This window comes from Ciona intestinalis, unplaced genomic scaffold, assembly GCF_000224145.3.
Source record: "Ciona intestinalis unplaced genomic scaffold, KH HT000098.2, whole genome shotgun sequence".
Lineage (NCBI taxonomy): Eukaryota > Metazoa > Chordata > Ascidiacea > Phlebobranchia > Cionidae > Ciona > Ciona intestinalis.
This window is the reverse complement of record NW_004190420.2, coordinates 871,309-893,690: the sequence shown is the minus strand read 5'-3', so window position 1 is coordinate 893,690 and position 22,382 is coordinate 871,309. Positions and strand designations below refer to the sequence as shown.

General features: G+C 36.0%; 2 protein-coding genes across 2 annotated transcripts; both read left to right on the top strand.

Moving 5' to 3' along the window:
• Positions 1 to 33: 33 nt before the first annotated feature.
• Positions 34 to 20,437, top strand: LOC100185843 (histone demethylase UTY). The gene is made up of 26 exons (XM_009863174.3): positions 34 to 48; positions 384 to 543; positions 1,796 to 1,856; positions 6,434 to 6,539; positions 6,869 to 6,918; positions 7,142 to 7,200; positions 9,035 to 9,155; positions 9,353 to 9,407; positions 9,516 to 9,650; positions 9,794 to 9,920; positions 9,984 to 10,125; positions 10,479 to 10,622; positions 10,966 to 11,129; positions 11,296 to 11,530; positions 11,794 to 11,955; positions 12,185 to 13,167; positions 13,281 to 13,410; positions 13,586 to 13,762; positions 14,506 to 14,640; positions 15,306 to 15,512; positions 16,020 to 16,234; positions 17,139 to 17,283; positions 17,656 to 17,840; positions 18,314 to 18,440; positions 19,037 to 19,210; positions 19,487 to 20,437. Exons 2-26 carry the CDS (start codon positions 473 to 475, stop codon positions 19,505 to 19,507), a joined length of 4,131 nt encoding a protein of 1,376 aa, XP_009861476.1. The 5' UTR covers positions 34 to 48; positions 384 to 472; the 3' UTR covers positions 19,508 to 20,437.
• A 61-nt stretch (positions 20,438 to 20,498) lies between these two features.
• Positions 20,499 to 22,215, top strand: LOC108950290 (fibrous sheath-interacting protein 2-like). The gene is made up of 2 exons (XM_018815651.2): positions 20,499 to 21,368; positions 21,639 to 22,215. Exons 1-2 carry the CDS (start codon positions 21,189 to 21,191, stop codon positions 21,819 to 21,821), a joined length of 363 nt encoding a protein of 120 aa, XP_018671196.1. The 5' UTR covers positions 20,499 to 21,188; the 3' UTR covers positions 21,822 to 22,215.
• Positions 22,216 to 22,382: the final 167 nt, after the last annotated feature.

The window sequence follows — 22,382 nt, the reverse complement described above, 5'->3', positions numbered from 1 at the left end:
ATGACATTTTTGTCCAAACTGTTTTACGACCCGAAGAAAAGGCGCGTTGTGAGTATGAAAGTTTCACCTGGCGGTTTTAATGATGTTTAGTATCATTGACTTGTGACGTTGCATTAGATTAAAGAATGATAAACAATCACACAAGACGTTTTTTTTCTTTGTGAAATTTAACTAAGTTCGTATAATGTGAATATTTATCTCTGAAATTGGGCGAACAGCTAAAACAAATTATAATATTTGATTCACCAATAGAATAGCGTCTTTTCGTCACGTGACAACTAGTAAATCTTTGCATGATGGTGGGTTACGCAGGTACAGGGAAATTCGAAGCGGGAAAACAGCAAAAATATTTATTGTTTACCTGTTTAATTAATTTTTTTCAGGTTCTAAACATGCTTAGAGCAGATGTGAATCTTGTAGATCAGCCTTTAATGGATAAAAGCAAGTAACTGTTGATATTTTACTGACGACAATGTCGTACAACGATCCTGACGACGTGAAGCTTTCAGACGTGGATTTAGCAGATTTAGAAACTTTTGACAGGTATATTTACATTCATACAAACATATATGAAATGTTTAACTAGAAAATCTAATGCAATCAATAATAAAACTTCTCATTTTTCCTGTTTCAGCATGTTTTCTGCCATACCGTTCCTGTTGTCATGTTGTTTTAATATGTTTGTTTCTCACATATTTTACTGATTTTGAATGTGCTTGTTTTATTTTTATCAAACAAAGGGCTTTTACGTAGTGCGTAAAAGTTTTCGAGTAATTGCGTAACTTTCTACTCTTATTCTGAACACTCGCACTGTTTTCAACAATTCTGTTCCAAGTGAACTGACATCAGTCACAGTTACATTTCTTTACCATTCCCTTTTACTATTAATTGAAATAATTACAGAGCAAGTTTAATAATCTTCAACGAATATGAAATATATTTTTACATCATTTTTTAGAGTTGAGTTAAAATAAGATTTAAAGTTCAAAAGAAAGACCATCCTGATTTCAGACTTAATGTTATAATTAGTATCCATCGTAAGATGTTGCAGTCATTTTGGGACCAAACAATCTTAGGCAACAGAGATAGAAGAAAACATGTGAATTCAAGTGAAATTTTATTTTCATTTGTGTTTATTTTTCGTATATTATTCAACAATTTTGACTCAGTCAGCATTTTTAATTTATTTTTGCGATATTTCTGGAGTAAAGAAAGTTTTTCAACTGATGATGAAGCATTACAAAACTATACCAGCTAAACTAGCAAGGAAAAGTATTTCAAACTATTGTTTTATGCTTATAATGGGTAATGTGACATTACCATATGCTCGACAGTTCACATGGTGGTATAGACTGAAGCTTTGTGAGACAAACAAAGTTCTTGGAATATGGGAAGAATGATAGTTTATTTTATTATTGTGATTTGTAAGTTTAGTGGATGTATGTAATAGGATAGGTTTAATATGAGATGAACAAGAAGTTACTCTCTTGCATTGGAATAATGTAAGTGTGCTGACAGAGTAAGGATTACTGTATAGGTTAGGATATATTTGGAAGTATGAAGCGTTACTTTCAAAGTTGCTTATAATTTAGCAAAAACTTAAAATAACCAATTTTTAAATTAAAAATATAAACAGGTTGCAATGTGGCTCCAAAACCTGTTTTCAAATGCTAAATGTAGTTATATTACATTAACTTTTCCATCTAAATTTATTCTTGCAATGCTTGTGAAGTTAAATGATAAATGTTACATTTGAGTGAAGTTTGTATATTTAATTATATGTTTTTTATCGCAGTTGCGTTTTCGGAGAACTTCAAGGACCTGAAGATGACAACAAAAGAGAACTAATCAAAAAGGTTTGTGCATGACTACACTGTTGTAATGCAGAGTAGCTAGTTTGACAAGAAGCGATATTTCGGCTTTATTTAGTATGTGAAAAGATTCTACCAATGTATGCAAACCTTATTTTATCGGTTGTAATATTTTAGCTTAACTAAAGAATTCTCCCCTATAACTATTGTATATGCGCACCATGTAGTAAGTCTGTATGCTGTTAAACTATCATGCTGTACATAACTTAGTCCTATGATGCTGTACCATTCTGACATAAATAATATCCTGGTTATAAAAATAGGCAATTCTACTTTTCATTCTAATGTGGTGTTTTAATACAGCTAGTAGTTGCCAGATGCAGGTGTCCGAAAATGATCTACATAAACTCCCTTTTTAATGACATAACTAGGAAGCATACCTAATTGCTCACATGCTGTTTTTATACATGATGGAGTGGCATGCTGGTCAGGTGTCCCTGTGCGGTGTTCTGTTGCTTCATAGGGGGAACTAAAGTTACTTTTATAATTGGTGTACACACTGTACAAATAATACTAACTAAATTAAATCCACAATGCCAACTGCTATGTTAAAACGCTACCATTTTTATGGTAAAGTTACTTACATTTGCACCGGTGACATTATAGAGGTTCTTGTTTGAGCACAGACCTATCTCTTACAATAGAAAACAGCTAGGTAATAAATATGTTTGGTTATATTTTTTAAAGAGCAAAAATTTTAATGAAATTTGTTTTTTCTATGTAGTAGTAGACTGTTATTGTTCGTTTTACACAATAAGATAGCTTATTCAAGAATTTTACATTAGATTGCAATAATGGCTTTTCAGCTATTTTTAGATACAGACAGGCGGTAATTCTAAATAAGACCATTATTGAATTATAGCACAACTTTTGGTTACAGACAACCTTTGTTGGCTTGAGGAAAAAAAATCTGATTTTTGTAGTTGCTTTTCACATTGACATTCTGTTGAACGAATGAAGTTAGTACTTCATTTGTAAAGAAAATTTAACTAAAAACTATTGCCGCTATCAAGATACCACCCAAAATATTATTACTGTTTCCTATTGTAAGAAATAGGTGCCCTAAAAAAAAATTTAGTTGATTTAGCCCAGTAAGGACTATCTGTACACCAATTACAGCATTTTCCTTCAGTTTCTTTTTAGTTTACGAAGTTATGTAATATATATTTGACGTGATGCAGTATCATTAACCATCACTGTTCAAAATAAGTGTTGTGTAAATGTAGTTGAAGTTAAACTGTAAAATTGTTACAAATTTAAAGTTTTATTGGACCTTTCAAGTTATTGTGGTTGCTGCAAAGTCAGAAAGTTGTGAACTATGATCAAAGTTAAACTGAAGAGTTTTTATAGAATTATTATACAAATAAATGTAGCGTTTTGAAACAAGAATTGGATTATTTGGTATGTTTTACTTAATTTAGCGCAGGTACTGATTTACGATAAATAAATAGGCCTATAGTTTGGTTTGTAATTCTGTATATAGCACCGTGTCTGGACTAGTCTTGTAGAGTTTTCTGAACAAAATAGCTTGTTATGAATGGAAGGCTTATTTAGCTTGTCGCACAAGTTTATTATTTGTATGGAAACAATAAAAGCACATTCTAAGATTTTTTATTTTAAAAGTAATAAGAAAACTGGTTATGTTTAACATTCCATGTTGGCAAAGTAATATTGGCAGCAACGAGTGTTTATTTCATGCATGTGCTATACAAGTAAATTATAAATTCTTGTGGCGACCATATTTAATTTATGTCAATCGTTTTCAAATTTATGGAGTAGGTATGTTTTACAGAAGAATGTAGTGTGATGACAGATCTAAATCAGTAAACATTGAAACAAGTAAACCGCAGCTTACATTGTTCTATTGCATTGAGCTGGCATTTAAATTTCTTTAAGAATTGCGACAGGAGTTTTTTTCGTTAGCTTTGGCTTCGACTAAATTTTTTTTACTGCATACTCTGCAATAGCACTCCAGTAGTTTGTATGAATGCTAAGAAAGACTAAGAAAATTTCTTAAGCAATATTCTATATTATAACCCAGGTAAGGGATTACTAAGATAGTTGTTATTATATTTATTACTATATTTATTACATTACCTGTAAAATTAGGTCATAAACTATCTGTTCCAGTGTTCATAAAATTATAAACTATTGAAGGCTCATTTCATAGCATGTATTATAAAACGTTTTAAAAAAAAGAATTTTATCATTAGTGTATCAGTTATTATGAAATTTTAATATTGTTCTCACTTGTGTAGAACTGCTTAGCTACATGTGCGTTTAAAACTGTTAATATTATGTTGCACATGTGTCAATCATTTTAAAATATTGCATAGGCCGTTGTGGATTAATTCTGTCATAGTTTCATTTAAATGGTGTTGTGTTTCTCAATGGCTTGTTCTCAATGACTAAACAATGTTTACTATATTTTGCTATTGTTATTCTACTAAGTTCCTTTTCAGAATTTTTTACTGCTTAACATTACATAGCCATTGGCCCATTGGACAAGTCATTAACAAAGTTCACTAGTGTGTAGTGTCAGTGGCACTGGTTCCACTAGCATATTTATTTAATATTCAAAATGAAGTAATAGCAGAGTTGTTGGGTTTTGAATTATCTTTTAAAAGGGTTGCATTATACTATAGTTAATTATTATGTATTATTCACAAAGTACGGGACAGAATAAAAAGTTTAATACCTGTTGGTCTGTCACACAATCTACATGTACCGTATATAGGTGACTTAAACAATTTCTCTTGATTTCTGTCAGTTGATGGCTTTTTATTAGACTTAGGCATACAAAGAGCAATAGGCCCACCACTGTCATGTATACTTGTTATACTATGGTATTTGACATGCCCTTCACCACTATGGCATGTATATCAGCATTAGTAAATCAATACCGAAATTTGAATTTTCTGCATTTTATTTCAAACTGTGGTATGTAAGTTTATTATATTTGCATAACATATTGACAAAACTTTTGTATGGTAATTTGCAGTCCATACAAATGGTGTATTTATAGCCTACTTTATTGTTCTTCTCCCAGACATTGTTTACAATTTGTTATTCCCTATTTAACGCTCCCGTAATGACTTGTTGGTTGTTGTTATTTTCTTCCAAATCTGTCATGTCTGCATAATGAAATTTCATTTCCATTATGAAAACCACAAGTCAACACTCTACAGTCAAATGAAAATAGGAAATTTAGTCATTTAAGTGTTGTTGTGCAGCCAACAAGTCATTTGTTAGAACCCTAGGTCAAAGCAAAGGTGATAAGGTTCTTTTATACATAATGATATGGAAATGTTTGAGGTTTTGATGATTAGAGTTTCAAATAATATGAGTGCTTTGAATCTAATTGACATTCTTAGCATTTTTAAGATGTGCTATTTGTTTAAAATGGTGATTATAAAAATATTTTTGCGGAAATGGTATGGGAATTATAAAGTCTTTCTAAATTATTTCATTATTGGATAAATACTTAAACTTTACAATGTTAAATTTTATTCTGCGTCTAAAGCCTACCAAAGGTTAGCCTTTAATTTTTTGTAATTTGTATACATATTAAACAATTCTAAATTTGATGCAACATAACTGTAATATTTGTTTTGGTTCTGTTGTTATTGACTACCAACCTTTTTTTTGAATATTTTCATGCCTCCTTTTTGGCTTTTAAGTTTGCTTTTTAGCTGTAAGGGATTTCATAAGTTAAGCAATTTATATTTAGTTGTTGTCATATGACCAATTATTTTATAATTCATGAACTGCGAGTCACTATGCTGCTCTACCTTGGTTTGCAATAAACATCGCAATTAGTCAGCCAAAACATAAACCACGTCATTGCAAAAATTGACCGGATAATGCAAATGGCAGTGATGGAAGTTTAAGATATGCATTGTAAGAGCAGGTGTGTGGCTGTTATTGTTGTGTTCCATGCGATACCGCGCTGCACTACGTGGCCGGGTGTCCGGCAGTACGCTAGATTGTGTAATGGCGGCGCTGTGGAGTAATCAAGAAAAAGGGAGACGCTGAACAAAGAGCGGCAGCTGCCGCGCTTATCTACCTTTTTGCCACGCTTTTTCCGCCGTTCGTGCGCGCGTGGTGTGTGTGTGTGGAGCACGCGCTCGTCTCTAGCCACCGCCTCTACTTTTGCAGTCGACCACGCATACTGAGCAAAGGGAGCACCGGTGTTGGAGAATGAAGTACCATTTAACAATGGTTGAGTGGCGCCGTGCCTCGCGCTTTACTCTGAATTACGTTATGGGAGATACGGTTCTCAATTGTCTGTTTGAAGCAACCGTTGTGACAGTTGTGTAGCAGGCAGTGGTAATGAGTATATGTTGCTCCAATTAGTGTTGAGTTGGACTACCTTAAACTTATCTGTATAAAATTCGATTATCTAAGTTTTTTTGTGCAGTTGAAGGTTTTATTGTACAGCAAACTACATATTTAAGATGAAAAGATATTGTATTGTTAAAGAATGTTAGAATTGTTCGATTTTAATAATGTTGTTTTGTAGTATACCTATGTTGTGTGTGACCAGCTTTATTTTTATCCAGGGAATAATTTATTATGGGAAATTAATATCTGGAAGTGATAAACCGGACCCGGTGAATTTCTGCAAACTTGGACATCTCCATCTACTTTCTGAAGACTATCACAAATGTTAGTAACTTTCAATTTTCATTTCCATAATCTACTGCTATTGGTGTTCAATTATGAAAAGATAACTTAAATTCTTGCTGGCATAGCAAGCTGTTTTTTGTACAGCCAGTTCAGCCATTTTACCAGCGTATGGTGCAGGAAATTAAAAGCAATCAACAGTGCACATCTAACACATATCAGGTTTCTGTTTAAACAGTTGGCAGTTTATCAGCTGCTTATCCGCCATTTTCTGCTGTAGTGCTGTGGCATGCCTCAGTGCATGCTTGCAGATGATTGACAGTTCATGCTGCCTCAAACCTCAAATTTAAACTCAACCTACTTTATTTCAGCTTTGTCAGCATACAACAAATACTATCTGCTTGAAAGAGAATACTGGAAGGTAGTATGAATAAATTCATAACTTTAAATTAATAAACAATATTATTATAAAGGTCTATGTCTTACCTGTTTAAAGTTAATTTGTATTTATATTATTATAAATAAGACTGAAACCCTTAAAAGCTACTTGGATAATGAAAATGGATATAACAATAGAAAAGCCAATCAAAGCATTGGCCCTTTTGTTTTGTGTGGTGCTCTAATTTCATTGCTTTTGTTTTCAGGACTATCCTTTTTTGTTTGGTCTTGGAATAGTCTATTACCACTTCAGTGCTTACACTTGGTAAGTCCTGTAACTGCTTCTGTGGGCAAATGTTGCTGAATGTTTTTGTTTTAGTTAAGTAAAGGATTTCATAACATATACTAGTATGGTTAATATAGCAAGCCAACAAGCCATAGTTGTACATTTGCAGTGTTTAGATTTGAAAAGTTTGAAGCAAATAAACCAAAGCAAGAAAGAATTTGTGAATTTGCTTAGCCCATTTAGTCATTGTGTGTATATAGCCAGTACTAGCTTTAGCAAGGCTCTGTGTAGTAATTGCAACGTGTATATACGTGCCTCGTATTCTAAACACGATTTACCAAGAGGAACTATTTGGTTGGTGGCGTGTGCTACCTTCAGCTAGTTATCATGGAAACGGAAGTTGTGTAAGCGAGCCACACGTATGAAGTTTTAAGAGTAGCTCGCACAGAGGATAAGGGTGTGTCGCAAGTCGCAACGACGTATATTTAACCTCATTACTGAACGAAGCATTAAACTTTTGTTCGCACCACTAGTGTCGGCGCTTCAGTAGTTTTCGTCCAGGCTCGTATCGATTAATTGCCGGCCAGGATGAGAAAGTGAGGGAACCGTTACTTACATTAAGAACGCGTCGTGTTTCTGTCACTGTGTAAAGGAAACAATAGGCAGTGTTTCATTTTGTCTCTTTTGTTGAGTCTCTCCGAGACCACGCTGTTTGAGCTTCTTTTCGCAAGCGTTCGTGCATTTCACCGCACACTCACGCAGCCGTTCTTTCTATGATCCCGGCTATTCAGTGTGTGCGGTATGCCGCACTCATGCAACGTTTGAGTACATACACGCGCCGCGCAACAAAGCTTGTCGCTCGTTTCTTTAAATGTCCCTAGTAGACACAGGTCTGTCGCGTTCTGCCCATTTCCCTTGGGCACTTGCTATTCGCTTGGACGCTCACCAGTTGACCTACTAAATGTTCTCGTCGTTGCTTCTGGCGTAGTAGAAACGACCTCACAGTGGCAACGGTTTAAATCGTAGATAGCAAGATACACAAAACCGCGATAGTGGTTCGAGGTCGCTAAACTGCTAAGGTAAACAAAAGACCGCGTAGGTGCTATGTGTCAGCGGCTTTGGTAGCGTATCAGTTTCAGGCGGTTTTGGCAAATAGAGCCGCATTCTCAGTTCTTAACTGGAACCTATAGCGTACTAAGGAATTAGCGTTGTTGTGTATTTTTCTCCGAGGAGAATTGCGTCGTGCAATCACATTCATAGGAGTGCATTACTGCTTACTGCCGCAAGCTATATTGCATAAGCAAGCTTGTTGTTATTGCTGTAGTATCAGGTTGTATGAAAAAGATAAGATGTGGAGTCGTGTGTTGTATGGGAAGTATTTAGTAATGCGTGCCAACTCGTTGAGCGAACCTGGCAGACGTGAGTCACACGTAAGCAAACCACGTTTGTAGTAAATCCTGAAGCGCTTCAGGTAGATCAAAGTGGACAAGCGGAAAGCGTGTGGGCGACTCATAACACCGTGTTGCGCGCTTTGATTGATTGAAATTGCTCTACTATATAGTAGTAGTAGATATAACTGCGCTGTTATGTAGACAATCTGCAAATTGTTAGCCTCCAGCTTGAGTAAACAATGCTGTTTATATAAACAACAATATAATTACAGCGGATGTGTGACTTACAATAAGCCAGTGATGCCTCATAGATTAGTCAACACTTGCTTTACAGCATAAGGCAGTGTTTATGAATTTATTATCCATAAGTTGCCAGTTGAATGATAGCTAAAGCTTGGTAAGAAAGTGAAGTAAATTTATTAGTATTTATACAATATATATATGAATTTTTTTTGTTGATCAAATGCCTAAATATTATTCAGGACGGTTAAGTTATTCCAACAACTGCTGTACAACGAGCCTGGATTTTGTAAAGTGAACGAGGTTCACTGTAGACTTGGTCTTGTATTTAAAGTCACTGGTGACCATCAATTTGCTGTAAAGGTAAGAATATTTGAACATAATAATAACGATCCTAACAATTTTGCATTGGGATCCGGAAAGTTTTGCGATTGGTGTTGGTTTGTTTACCAGTAGCACAGTTTACCATGTTACGTGTCGAGTTGTGAGTTTTCATGCTTCCTGTTTTGCATCCTAATGCATCATCGTCTAGCTTACAAGTTAACAATTTGTTTCTACAGCATTTTAAAAGGGCACTCTCAGACCCAAGGAACTGCAGTATCAGCAAGCCTGAAAGTAAGTTTATTGTAGCTTACTGTTAATAAGTAATCAATGTATATTCTGTTAATTAATGTAGTTTGATAAATGTGAAGCAAGTTTGTTCACAATTAGTTTTTGCCACAGTCCGTTTCCACCTTGGACACTTGTATGAAATTCAAGGCAAGTATAGTGAGGCAAGATCGGAATACGAACAGATTATAGCTCTCCCAGCAACCCAAGTCAAGCCTTTTGTACAAGCAAACACTTTGAGGCAGTTAGGTATGTACCAACGCTTTATTGTCTCTTTGGAATTCATTCTTTTGTTTGTTTGTTCTCTGTTTTTACATGAATTGAGCCATTCCTTTCATTGAATGGGAACCTAACTGTTGTCTGCTTTAGTTAACAACTGGGTTGTATTGTAGGATGGATGCACCATACTGTTGAAGTGTTTGGCGATGCAACTACTAGAGCAGAAACTGCACTTCAGTTTCTACAGCGTTCTATTGAAATTGACAGGAATAATGGTCAAACTTGGTATTTTCTAGGAAGGTATGTAGAAATATTAGGCTCATGGAACCAGAATACAGTAATTATATCATTAATGATCAACAGGTATTATTCAAGCATGGGTAAAGTACACGATGCATTTGTTTCTTATCGGCAATCTATTGACAAATCCGAAGCAAGTGCAGACACTTGGTGTTCAATTGGTGTTTTATACCAGGAACAAAACCAGCCAATGGATGCACTGCAGGTTTGTGTTTATCTTTTATAATATATACCAGACTGATGTAATTTCATTCCAATGTTAAAGGAACTTATATTTAAATTTCACATACTTGAGTTAGGTTGGTAAATAGTCGTTATTTATCAGGTTGTAAGTGGTAAGTGCTTCGCGACAGCCCTGTCTGACTAGTTAATGGATAACCAAACCGTCGCAACTATTACTGTTTTATTGTACGAATTATTAGACACGCAAGCCAGCTTGGCTTATGTTCACATCAAGTTTTATTGAATTACTTCCACCTCTCTTTACATTGCTCAACAAACAAGAACAAAAAACACCTCTCTGTACTTTGAAGTTTGAACATTACTTTTTGAATGCAGGCATACATCTGTGCAGTGCAGCTCGACAGAAACCACGAAGCGGCTTGGAGAGACTTGGCTATTTTGTATGAAGCGTGCCAGCAACCACGAGATGCTCTCGTGTGTTATTTAAATTCTCAGCATTGTGCACATTTCAAAAACCAGGTAAGCCGCAATAAAAGGTATCTGTGTTTTTTTACAATAAGGTTAGCATTATTTCACCTACCATATATTTGATTGGGAGTAGGATTTTTATGCTTTTTGATTTATTTTGAGTTAAAAGTTGACAATGTTGTTAAAATGACATGCAAACGGGTTAATCAATGCAATAATTTTTAATTTAATCTGGTGGACTTGAGGAAAAGACTTGGCAGATTAGGCCTGCAGGCTATACTTTGTCTACACTTACTAAGAGCCTATTTTCTTATTCAAAGGACTGAATGTCTTAACAACGAATGCTGCATTGTACTAACTGCATTAAATCAAAACATTCATATCTTTTCCACAGCACTCACAGGATGAGGAGTTAAGTCTTCGAATCAAGATCCTTCAGGATCAAGTTGGCCCTCCTGGTAATGAACATCTTAACAAAAGTCGAATTCTTCCTTGTATTGAAGATGCTTGGACGTTACCGATACCTGCTGAACTAACTCAGCGACAAAGTGCTTTTAAGTAAGTCTATAAAACGTAACAATAATCTTGTAATATTTTATCAGAAATCGTGCCTGGATGTATTACTTTTATTTTTATTGATAAAGTCAAATACAATAGGCTTATATCTATTTACAAATACTTTACCCAACAATCCTACCTGTATCTAACATACCTGCTAAACCAGATGTCCACCTTCCCAACAAAGAAGGCCTCATTCAAACCACCGAAGATCTGACCCCACCACCCCACCAGTCAACCCTCCCTCCAACCTGGTTCACCCTCCAAAACCCCCCGCCACCCACACCCCATCAGTGTCCGCCACAGACCCCAAACATCTACCTGGTGCCACCGTAACATCACCCGTCAACAAATCCCCAGGAGTCGTGCCGCGGCCCGCAGTGAAAAGAAGGAAGGTTGAGGTATGTAACTATAACTTAAAAGTTAAAATCTAACATTGTCAGCTGTTAAACTATAAATTTGACTTGAAAACCATATTGTACTCTGTAATCATTATCTTAGTATCAAGTAATGGACCACCATAGGGCTAAATCCAAGACCCATTGAGTTTTAGGGCATTACCCATACCCATACATAACAAATGTATATATTTATACTTTTTTTGTTATGTTAGACATCATTTATGCATTACACTGGTATAAAGCTAAAAAGTAATTTTTCTAAGGCCTCACCTGAGACATGGCAGCCACCCATGTGGTATCTCACTGCTCAACAAATCCAAGTACTTCAAAACCTACGTCTCAACCGTTCTATACTAACTTCGAACCAACTGATGGAGCTAGAGAGACTTGAACACAACTTTGCTATCATGACACAACACCAAACGGTATGTCTACCTAATGAACCCTTTATAAGTGGTATGTCTAGACTAATGAACCCTGTATAAAAACAATCTGCAAGTCAGTTGATTTGTGGATAAATAACTATAGACAGATGCTGTATGGATTCTTTGAATGGCATAATAATACTATATTATCTACAATCAAATGCTTGAATGTTGTATACTGTGAATCGTTGATCATTACAGGATGTTGTAATTTGATTGTTGTTACCAGGCTGTGAAGGAAGAGATTGAGAAGCAAAGATTGATGGCAGTTGCTGTGAGGAATCAAGCACAAGCACCCAGCTCTGTACCAACAGCTACAGCGGTAAACACCTTGCCTGGGAACATAGTTACGAGTATCGTGACCTCTCCTACAGTAAATGGGATTATTCCTAGCCCTACAACAGTGAGCAACTCAGTCACTACTATCCATACCATCCCAAGCAGTAAAGAACAACAGAGATACCCTAAAAATGCAATGGTCAATGGCACCATGGATAGCCACCAGTACAAAGAGAGTGCTATGGACAAAGGAAATTTAAAACAAGCGTACACTCAAGCTGTTACAGCTCCCGGTTTCCCAGACACTAATGGAGTGAATGGTATCTTCTCACCGTGCTCTACATCTAGCTTACCAGTATATACTCCCGTACCACAAACCACTACCTCATTACATGGACAAAAAGCTGTAGCGACGTCCAATGGTCCACCTATACCAATGGACGATTCTAGGACAATAAAACATCACGGTCACGATCCAAACTTGCTATTTAAGCACGGTGACGACCTGGGTGTGAGGTACAATAGTGTCATGGACACACCGCAGGACACGCCATCTAGTGACAGTGGTCTCTCCGTGCATACCTCCACTAACCCGCACCAACTGCAAACTAAACTCGCGAACCATGTTCAGCAAATAGGTGTAACGAACGGAGGTATTGTTAGCATTAAACCCTCACCACCATTGTCACATACATCGCGCAACTCAGGTGGGGACAGTGTCCTATCTCCACCTTCCATGTCATTGTCAGGGGAACACAGACAATCACCGGTAAAATCAGAACAAACTGACCAGAAGGATATATTATCTGAAGACAAGTGCCTGAAACAAGCCTATGAGCTTTCAGTAATACCAGGCCGGCCTTTACCACCTCTGTTACAACCAATTGGAATACCAGACACAGTACCAGCCAGAGATGTAATTCAGACCTGCAGGTAAGCACATGTCTCCAAATCTTTAAATTTATACACTAATAACATCATACCTAAAATTACATGAATTTGTCAGGAGAAAATTTTCCGATAATTTAAAGGTATCTTTTTTACAGGAAACTAACTTGTAATGGATCTTCACCTAAACATCTGCATCTAGAAAAGTGTCCTCCTCCCTCTAAACCTCCACTGAGGAAACACGTGATTTCAAAAGAGGATCTTAGTCCTCCTGCTCCAACAATATATGTAAGTGAGGTTTTTTTATTGAATTACTGACTTTTTGTGGGATTAAACCTTTTGATTCATTAAAACTACAGTATTTACTATTGCCTTTTTAGAAAAATAAACCATATCAGGTTTCAACAGAAATATGTAAATGTTTTAAGTTTCATATATTGTGATTGTATTATTTATTTAACAGCTTGAGTCAAAGAAAGAAGCCATGTCGCGAGCATTAGCCGACTTTTGCACGAATCCTCAAAATCCAGTCACTGTGATCCGTGGTCTAGCAGCTGCGTTAAAACTTGACCTCGGTCTCTTTTCAACCAAAACATTGGTGGAAAGTAATCCACAGTGCACGGTGGAGGTTCGAACTCAGGTGGGTACGGGAGCTGTATATGGATTTAAATTTAATGAAATGCAAGTCACAACTGAGTTTTATAGCCAACACTTTTTATATACAGTTACTGTTTTTAACACTTACAAAATAGACCATGTAATAAAATTAAAGTTCTTGGGTTAAGATTCAACTTAGGCATAAATCCTGTCATGTTGTATCATAATTTAAACTTGATGCTGTTCTGTATGGGTGAGGTTCCACAACAAGGCATGTTAGTGGAGGTGATATGTTTTGCGGAAGAAGGTCCTTTACAAAAGGGCTTTAAATTTTTGTAAAGAAATATTGTTTTAAACTATAAAACTACTATACAAATATGAAATAATAAAAGTGTTATTCTATTAAATGATCGGGTACTTTTTATACGGCTATAAGTATCCCAAACCAGTCTATTATTACTTGGTTTAAAGCCAACCACACTGTTAATCCTTCTGAATCATTTCTCTGTATTGAAACAGCTTTGCAAATATATAAATATACTGCCCTCAAAACCACAAGTGTATATTGTGAAGCGTGCGCTTAGTGAAGCATAAATAGAGTTTCCATCAGTATAGTGATCATGTATGAATCATCAAATTATCACTGCTACATGACTAAGCACCTGTTTCACCACAAGCAGTTGTGTATTGTCAATTTACCCTGTGTGTGTTCCGGGTGTATGTGCATAACTACACAACATGTGACTAATACGACGACCTGACTCATATCCTCTCCCATCCTACCAGGCCCAGCAACCTTCAGAGGAAAATTGGGACACCACCGGAACAAACAAAGTTTGGTTGTGTGAAAGCAGTCGTTCTTACAGCAGCATAGCCAAGTATGCTCAGTATCAGGCCATGACATTCCAGGAATCCCTAAAGGTCAGTTATATAATTTTACAATTTAATAAACTTTAACTACCATTGGAATATTCCTTGTAGTGTATTTATATAATGAATCGTAAAAACTAAAGATTGAAATTGTGTATATTTATCCTATAATGAAATCCTGTGGGTGGTAGAAATTTACAAGCTAATTATTTTAAAATGTACGTTTAGAACTGTTTTTTTTTTCTGCCACTTTAGAATGTGATTATTATAATTACATTTAGAATGTGATTATAAGCTTATTAATAATGTCACAGACTCAGAGCCCTACACATTAATTATAGTATGTATAGACGTTAGACAGTAGACACTGTTGCAAACAAAAATAAAATAAGTAATATAAGAGCCTTAAATTTGTAATTAAAACTCCCTTTTTTGCACCTTGATGACATGCCTTCGTATTTTGAAAAATTCCTCTCCTAAAACAAAGAACTAGTCAAGTAGTCATTACAAGTGCGTTTTAATCCAATATATAATTTTTTTACAAAAAGGGTTGGTCTTGACACTTGAAGCCTGTACCACTGTGTATAGATCATATTATTCTACAGCTAAATCTGTTAAAAGCATAATTCCTGTTTATTTTATGTAAATGAGATAATATTGTGGTTATTCCCATTGGGGGTTGCAGTATTAAAAAATTTTGATTGATTTTTATTCAGGAAGAAGAAATGAAGCGTCAAAGTCAGACTGGGGATAAATCCCATCGTGGGTCAAGTGATTCACCCAGTGACCCAGGTGCTAGCAAATCTAGCTCAAAACGGAAAACGTTTAAAACCATCAAATTTGGGACGAACATTGACCTTTCTAATGAAAAGAAATGGAGACTTCAGCTTCAGGAATTGTCGAAGTTACCGTGGCTGTTTCGGGTGAGTTGTGAAACAGATTTGAACCGTGACAAAACTGAAGCAGTCTGCTTTAAAAAATTCCAATTTGAGCGAAACAGTTCATGCTCTATTTATGTGCCAACTTCAATGTGTATTACTATGACGTATTGGTGTATTTAAGGAGTTCCACCCTAGATATGTCATACCATCATGTAATGTAAAATGGTGATTTGCAGCTGTGTCAACAAAATCTTAACACAGCAGAGGAGCTGCAAAGATATTATCTTAAACCTCATTTCATGGTTGATAAAATTCTCCAGCATTTCTTGCATGAAATTGCTCTTTTATTTTGCATAAAATGCTGTTTAATTGTTGTTCAAACTTTAGTAGTAACAGAGGGAATAATCATGCAAAGTTTAATTCATTTATTACATTTTTCCGCACAATTTTTATTCTTGTAAATGAGTAAAACATGGTCCAATTTAATAAACACCTATGTAGTTTTTAAATGGTGTCTGACTCTATTCACTCAAACAAATTTGTTTACAGCTTGTATCTGCTGGCAACATGTTGAGCCACGTTGGCCACAATATTCTTGGAATGAACACCATCCAGTTGTACATGAAGGTACCGGGTTCGCGCACACCTGGTCACCAGGAGAACAACAACTACTCTGCTATTAACATCAACATTGGACCTGGTGATTGTGAATGGTTTGCTGTGCCAGAGGAATACTGGGGAGAGATTCATACTCTTTGCCAAAAGTCAGTTGACGCCTTTGTTTTAAAACTAATACACTATATATTCTGCTGTTACGGAACTTTGATATGTACTAAACTATCCGTAATCTATCTTTAATGCTAATACAATATTTTACGCTATTAAAAACCTAATTTTCAATACTCGAAGGGTGCAACATATGGTTACTGGCACTTTTGCAACATAGCATGCATATGTATGTAATAATATTTCCCTGTCTTGTTAAATAAGGTCAGACTTGCATCTGCAGACATTAGTGTTGTTTTTAATTCTTAACCACATAATTGAATGAGAAATGGTAAATGTTATTATAACTATGTCAACAACAGGTGTCTAATACTCTTTAACAAGAACCCACTGTATTTGTTTTCTTCAGTAGTTTCCTTACTTACAAATACAATATGTGTCTATGTTAAAGTAACTTGTGCATTATTGTAATACAATGTAAGATTTCTTCCAAAAATATAGTTAAGTTTGACTGTTCCCAGATAGTTACAGTGTAAGGGTAACTTAAATCTAGTTTTGATAATTACCATTTTAATAGTTAACTGTTATTTGGTTATTTTTTGCAAAAAAAGGTCTCATAATACATTCAATGTGATATTGTATGATCCATTTCCCAGCATTGTGAAGTTGTTTCGATACGAATATCTATTGTTGGTCAAAGCTATTGTTGTCTCTTTTTAGTGCTCTATATTACAATGATTCTAAGCTTTACCTTTATGACTGTGGTGGGCAACTTATTCACAATCTTAAATTATTGGTTGTGCAAAACAAATTTATATCAATTGAATATTTTTGCATTTTAACAATTTTGAAAAAAATCGCATTTTTTTACCACTGAATGTTCGCCATTGCTGATTACTTTTTGTTCAAAATCCAAAGTATATAAAATGTTTTGTTGCGCAGACACAACATCAACTACTTGTCGGGATCATGGTGGCCGGTGTTAGAAGATCTCTACCATGCAAACATACCAGTATATAGGTTTATACAGAAGCCTGGTGACTTGGTGTGGCTTAACGCTGGGACAGTACATTGGGTGCAAGCTGTGGTAAGTTAACTTGTAGATGGTCGGGTTATAATATGTTTCAAAAGCGATGGGGATTTTTTACACTTTCTATATAGTGCTGTCCTTTATATTTAATCTGTTATTTTGGCATTTTTTATATACAATAAGTTAATAACATGACCTTTTTAAATTGAATGGGTATTACTATTAATACCACCGTAATTTTCCACTAACTTTTACATTTACATTAAAACCAAAGATCTTTTAATGTTAATTTTTGTGAAGGTTGGTTAAGTGTTTCTCCAAATTGTCCACCTTTTTTTTCTTACACTTCTGGTGGAAAAGTTTATTAATCATGTCTAACCACATAAGGATATCCTTTCTTAACCATCACTCATGTATCTACATACACAGGGCTGGTGCAACAACATCGCATGGAACGTAGGTCTTGTGTCTGCCCATCAGTACCAGATGACCGTGGAAAGATACGAATGGAATAAGTTGTCCGGATATAAATCTATTGTTCCAATTATCCAACTAACATGGAATATGGCGAAACATGTTCGGATTACTGATCCAAAGTTATTTCATATGATGAGGTAAGGGTTTGCAGGGCTTTATATATATATATTCCTACTGATTACAGCTCTGTTTCATGGGGTGGCTCTTTAAATTTGTGGAAAACTGTCTCTTGGTACTGTTTATTGCTTTTCGCTTTTCACTGAGCTGTTTACCAGAAACCAAACAAGATATTTTCTATTGCTGTGTTAGTGAAAAGTGGTTAAAGGTTGGGTTTTAAACTCGAACAGGTCAATTATAAACTGAATCTAATTACCTTACACTCTTAGTTGCATATTAGTTGCAAGTTGCAACTATCACTAACCAGCCGATAAAGTCAATGTTTAAAGTGGAAATATTACCATTTGCAATCCTCTCTTTTATTATAAGGCTCACCAAAATTTAGTTGATTTCTGTAAAAAATGTGTGCAACCCAACTATAAGATGTGTGCACCAAGCGTATTAAACTAGAGCACTTGTATTACGATTCAAAACTGAATTTTCCATTTTCCAGAACATGCATGATGAGGACATTATGGCAGAGCCAGCAGATGCTTGATAACTTAAAGAAGAACAACATAGATGTGATATGGCATGGCAAGAATGAAGAGGAACATTCGCATTACTGTGAAACATGCGAGGTAACTTTTAAACATATCTTTTTATGTTTGTGTGATTCAAAGCAACCCGACTGGTATTCAACGCCTGCATAAACCAAAATGTTTCGCTTTTTGTTCTATATAAACTTAGAGCGGTGTGTGTTAAAAAGTTCTAACTAATTCTTATTAACTCTAATCCTTAGAAATAGTGTTTTATTCATTTTGCATTGCACGAAAACCATTTTGTTTAGTAAACCACACGTCTTGCTAAACAATTAGCATTTTGTTATTTCCAGCTCCCTATGTTTTTGCCTATCCTCTCAAATTATACAATACTGATACTCAATACTCAACCTCTATGAACAGATTGGTTATAAAACATTATAGTTGTCCTGTACACTGTTCTGGTCAGCTATTAACAAAGTCTTTTTGTAATTTGGGGGAAGAATTAGTTTTTTATTGAAATACAGAACATTTTTCATCAATATTTTTAAACTATTTAAAGCAGAACCAACTTAGATGTCCACAAACCTCTGCCCTCATTTTTGCCCTCAAAAACAAACTTAGAATTTTCATGTAGAATTTAAAAGCTCCCCTAATTGCAGCAAACTGACTAATTTCCTTATTTACGTCTTCAGGTTGAATTATTCAATTTATTATTCGTTCGTCGCTCTGAGAACAATCTTCAAAATCAACATCTGGTGCATTGCCTTAACTGTGCAAGGAATCTTAACACAGACTTGGAAAACTTTGTTGTTCTCAACCAGTTTCACACCGATGAGCTCATGAGAGTATATGACAGCTTCACCCTTGTGAGTAACATGATGTAATCCTGTATTTACATCCTCAAAAATGATAGTAAAGCAAAAACGATCTCCTCGAAAATGATAGCTTAATCGAGAGAAAAATGATATTGAAAAGTATGAAAAAGCCTGTCAGTTAAAAAGTTCGTCTGTTGTCTGTTGAACCCAGGCAGTAGTTATGCTAGTCGAACTGAACATTTACATGTATTGTTGTAACGAAATTTTTATGTTAAGACACCCTCCAACATGTTTTTTTTCACACATTTATAATTTACCCTTTTCCAGGCGAAGCGGTCAAAAACCTGACGTCACGTGATCTAACGCCTTTCGAGCGATCGACGCATGCAGTCACGTGACCGTGAGAAGCTCTTCCGCACCTCGCACGTCGGTCAGCTCTCTATGCAACAGCAAGTGCCCAGATATTGGCCCGATGCCGCTTGGCGTCCACAAATACGCGCACCACATTTGGCCTTTTGGATGGGAGCGGTACCCCGCACAGCGAACTTGTTTATTCACCTCTTATCTACCACCAAGAAAACTTTTCGCTTTAGCTGCGCTTTTAATTTGGTTTTACACAAACACACCACTTAAAATTGGCGTTCCCAAGTGTACATACATGCGTTTTACTTGGCATGATTTTGCTCGGATAACCAGGAGCTTGCAGCATAATTAAATAAGTCCCACCGTTCAACCAAACGCTTTGCATGTTACATTTCGATACCAAATCTTTCTTTTCTCACGTCCCTTGGGCATGAATTTTAAGTTTTGTGCAATAGAATGGCTAGATTTGTCACAAACGGTGTAATCTCTGGTACAACATGTTCACACCACGAGAGAGAGAAAGGAAACTGTACCATACGATTTCCGCATGAGGCGCACTCGAACACCAAAAAACCTATCGTTATTTTCACCGTACTTCATGCCTATTTGCTCTTGTTTCAGCGCCGACGCAACCGGTATGTGTCAATTTAGATATTTTTTCTAAGAAAAAACTTGTTTATTCTACGTTCATTCATCTTCGTAAGTTTGTATGTTTGTTGTTTTTTTATCGCTCGACTTTCGGTCGGAACGGACAACGCAATGAAATCTCACCAATTTTCCCCTTTTTGTTATGTTTTCACCGAAATTATTCTTATTCATGTTTGCGTCCTATTGTAGACTGCAGACAAGTTTTGCTGGTTCCTGTAACACGTGCGAACACTTAAAAGGATATAAAATATACGCCGCTAAACTGAGGTCGACGTTTTAATTTCCAGAAAGTTTTCTTCCAGTTTTACTATAGACGTGAGGATATGTACTTTGTTACACAACCTACTAGAGATAGTAGGCCGTGTTTGTTACTATAATCCAAGTCTGGACCTAGTGTGGGGTAATGAGGCAACTCCGGATTAATTCCCAGGTTTTCACGCATAGAACGGGAGCAGTGTGGGCACGAAGTAAAATATACATTTATTTCGCCCCTTCGGTAACAGCGGTTACAGTACAGAAAGTCTGCATAACGAACAAACATACGAAAAGAATGGTAAAAGTATATTCGTTATGGCAATGGTGTACAAGCACACTACTTATTTCTTGGGCATCTCCTATATGGTGTGAAGCAAACCGATAGAATAGTCTGTTTGACAGAAAGTAACATCAGATCACGTTAATGTAGAGCCACAGCTACTTATTATAGCCTACTCTGGTAAAACTCACGGTTGGACATAACTAGGTTACCAAAATAGCAGTCAGCAATAACATGTTTGACACAATTTATAACAGCTGGGTCGAAAATACCAATTTGTTGCGGTAAATTTATTTTTAAAATTTGAAATGACGTATTTTGCGGGCATTATTGACAATAATCTTGATTGTGACGCAATAAAACTCTTTTGTACACACCATACCAACGTGGTAATATTTTGCAATGTTATTGCATACGTAGAATAAGCCGCATGTAAAAGAATACAGGTCCACGTTTTTTAATTGCTGCCCGTCTTTATCGAAGATGGAAATTGACAGCGATTCAAACTCCATCAAAATGGCGCCAAAAATCAAGCGTACTTGCCTCTCTGCACAAAGCGCGCTTTCAGGCAAACCAAACGTCGAAGAAGTCCCGCTGGGTGCAAAGCTTCCGATGGTTCCCGGTAGTCGATTACAACTGTACACTGCTGGTCTCGGTGAGAAGGTAAGGACGTTAAAACAGATAGAGTTTATTCAATTCGTAATACTAGAAGGGCAGTTGTGAAAATCTAATTTGTGAAGAAATAAGTTAAACAGACCGCATTTGAGGCGTTAAGTCATTCACGTAAAGCTCATTACTTTTCATAATAGTAGATATATGTTTGCATGGTTTCTGTACCTCATAGTTGTTTATACATGTCAATCACAATATTAAACCTTCATACTATCATATGAAAACTATACACTTAATGGTTGTGTTTATTTTTACCACCAGCTGCACCAGCCATCATGTGACTTCGACCGCACCTACCCCAGTGACGTTTACATTAGTAACGAATATCGTTGCTTGCACGACCCTCACCTCCGTCATTACTTCGTCAACAGGCCTGATATGACGAAACGATTACGTAAACGTGGATTTGTGACCAGAGAAAATAAGGTGTGGAAGCTTACATGATTTTTCAAGTTATATAATATTCAAAGATTGTTCGGCTCAGACTTTTTGTACCAAACAACGCAGCGGAAAATCACAAACCCGCAAGTTCAAAGCCACCAATTCCTCAATCGTATATCCTTATTCGTCCTTTATGTGTCGGCTTTTGAACTTTAAATATGCGCGGAATAAATTTGGAATAGTAAAGAATGGGCCTACATAAATGCCCGTGGTGCACGATTTAAATGTTTCTATAAACATTTGCCCAATTAAGGTGTAACGGTTGTCCACATTATCACGCTTATTTATGGCGCTTCAGCTTAAATTCTTCAAATAATGCCTGCATTTTCGACAAAATACTCGCAGGTCACTTCTAAATTGCGTTTTACCCCAAAATGTGTAGTAGGATGGGGGAAGATAGGACACCTTTTTATTCTATTTTCTCGTCCATTTTGGTAGTAAACAAAGAACATTCAAATAATTATAAAACCGTATCCTTACGACTCCCATAGACCGTTGTTAATTGTTTAACACGGTCAGGATATTTATATGTTATGTGTAAAGTGTCCCATCTTCCCCACCCCA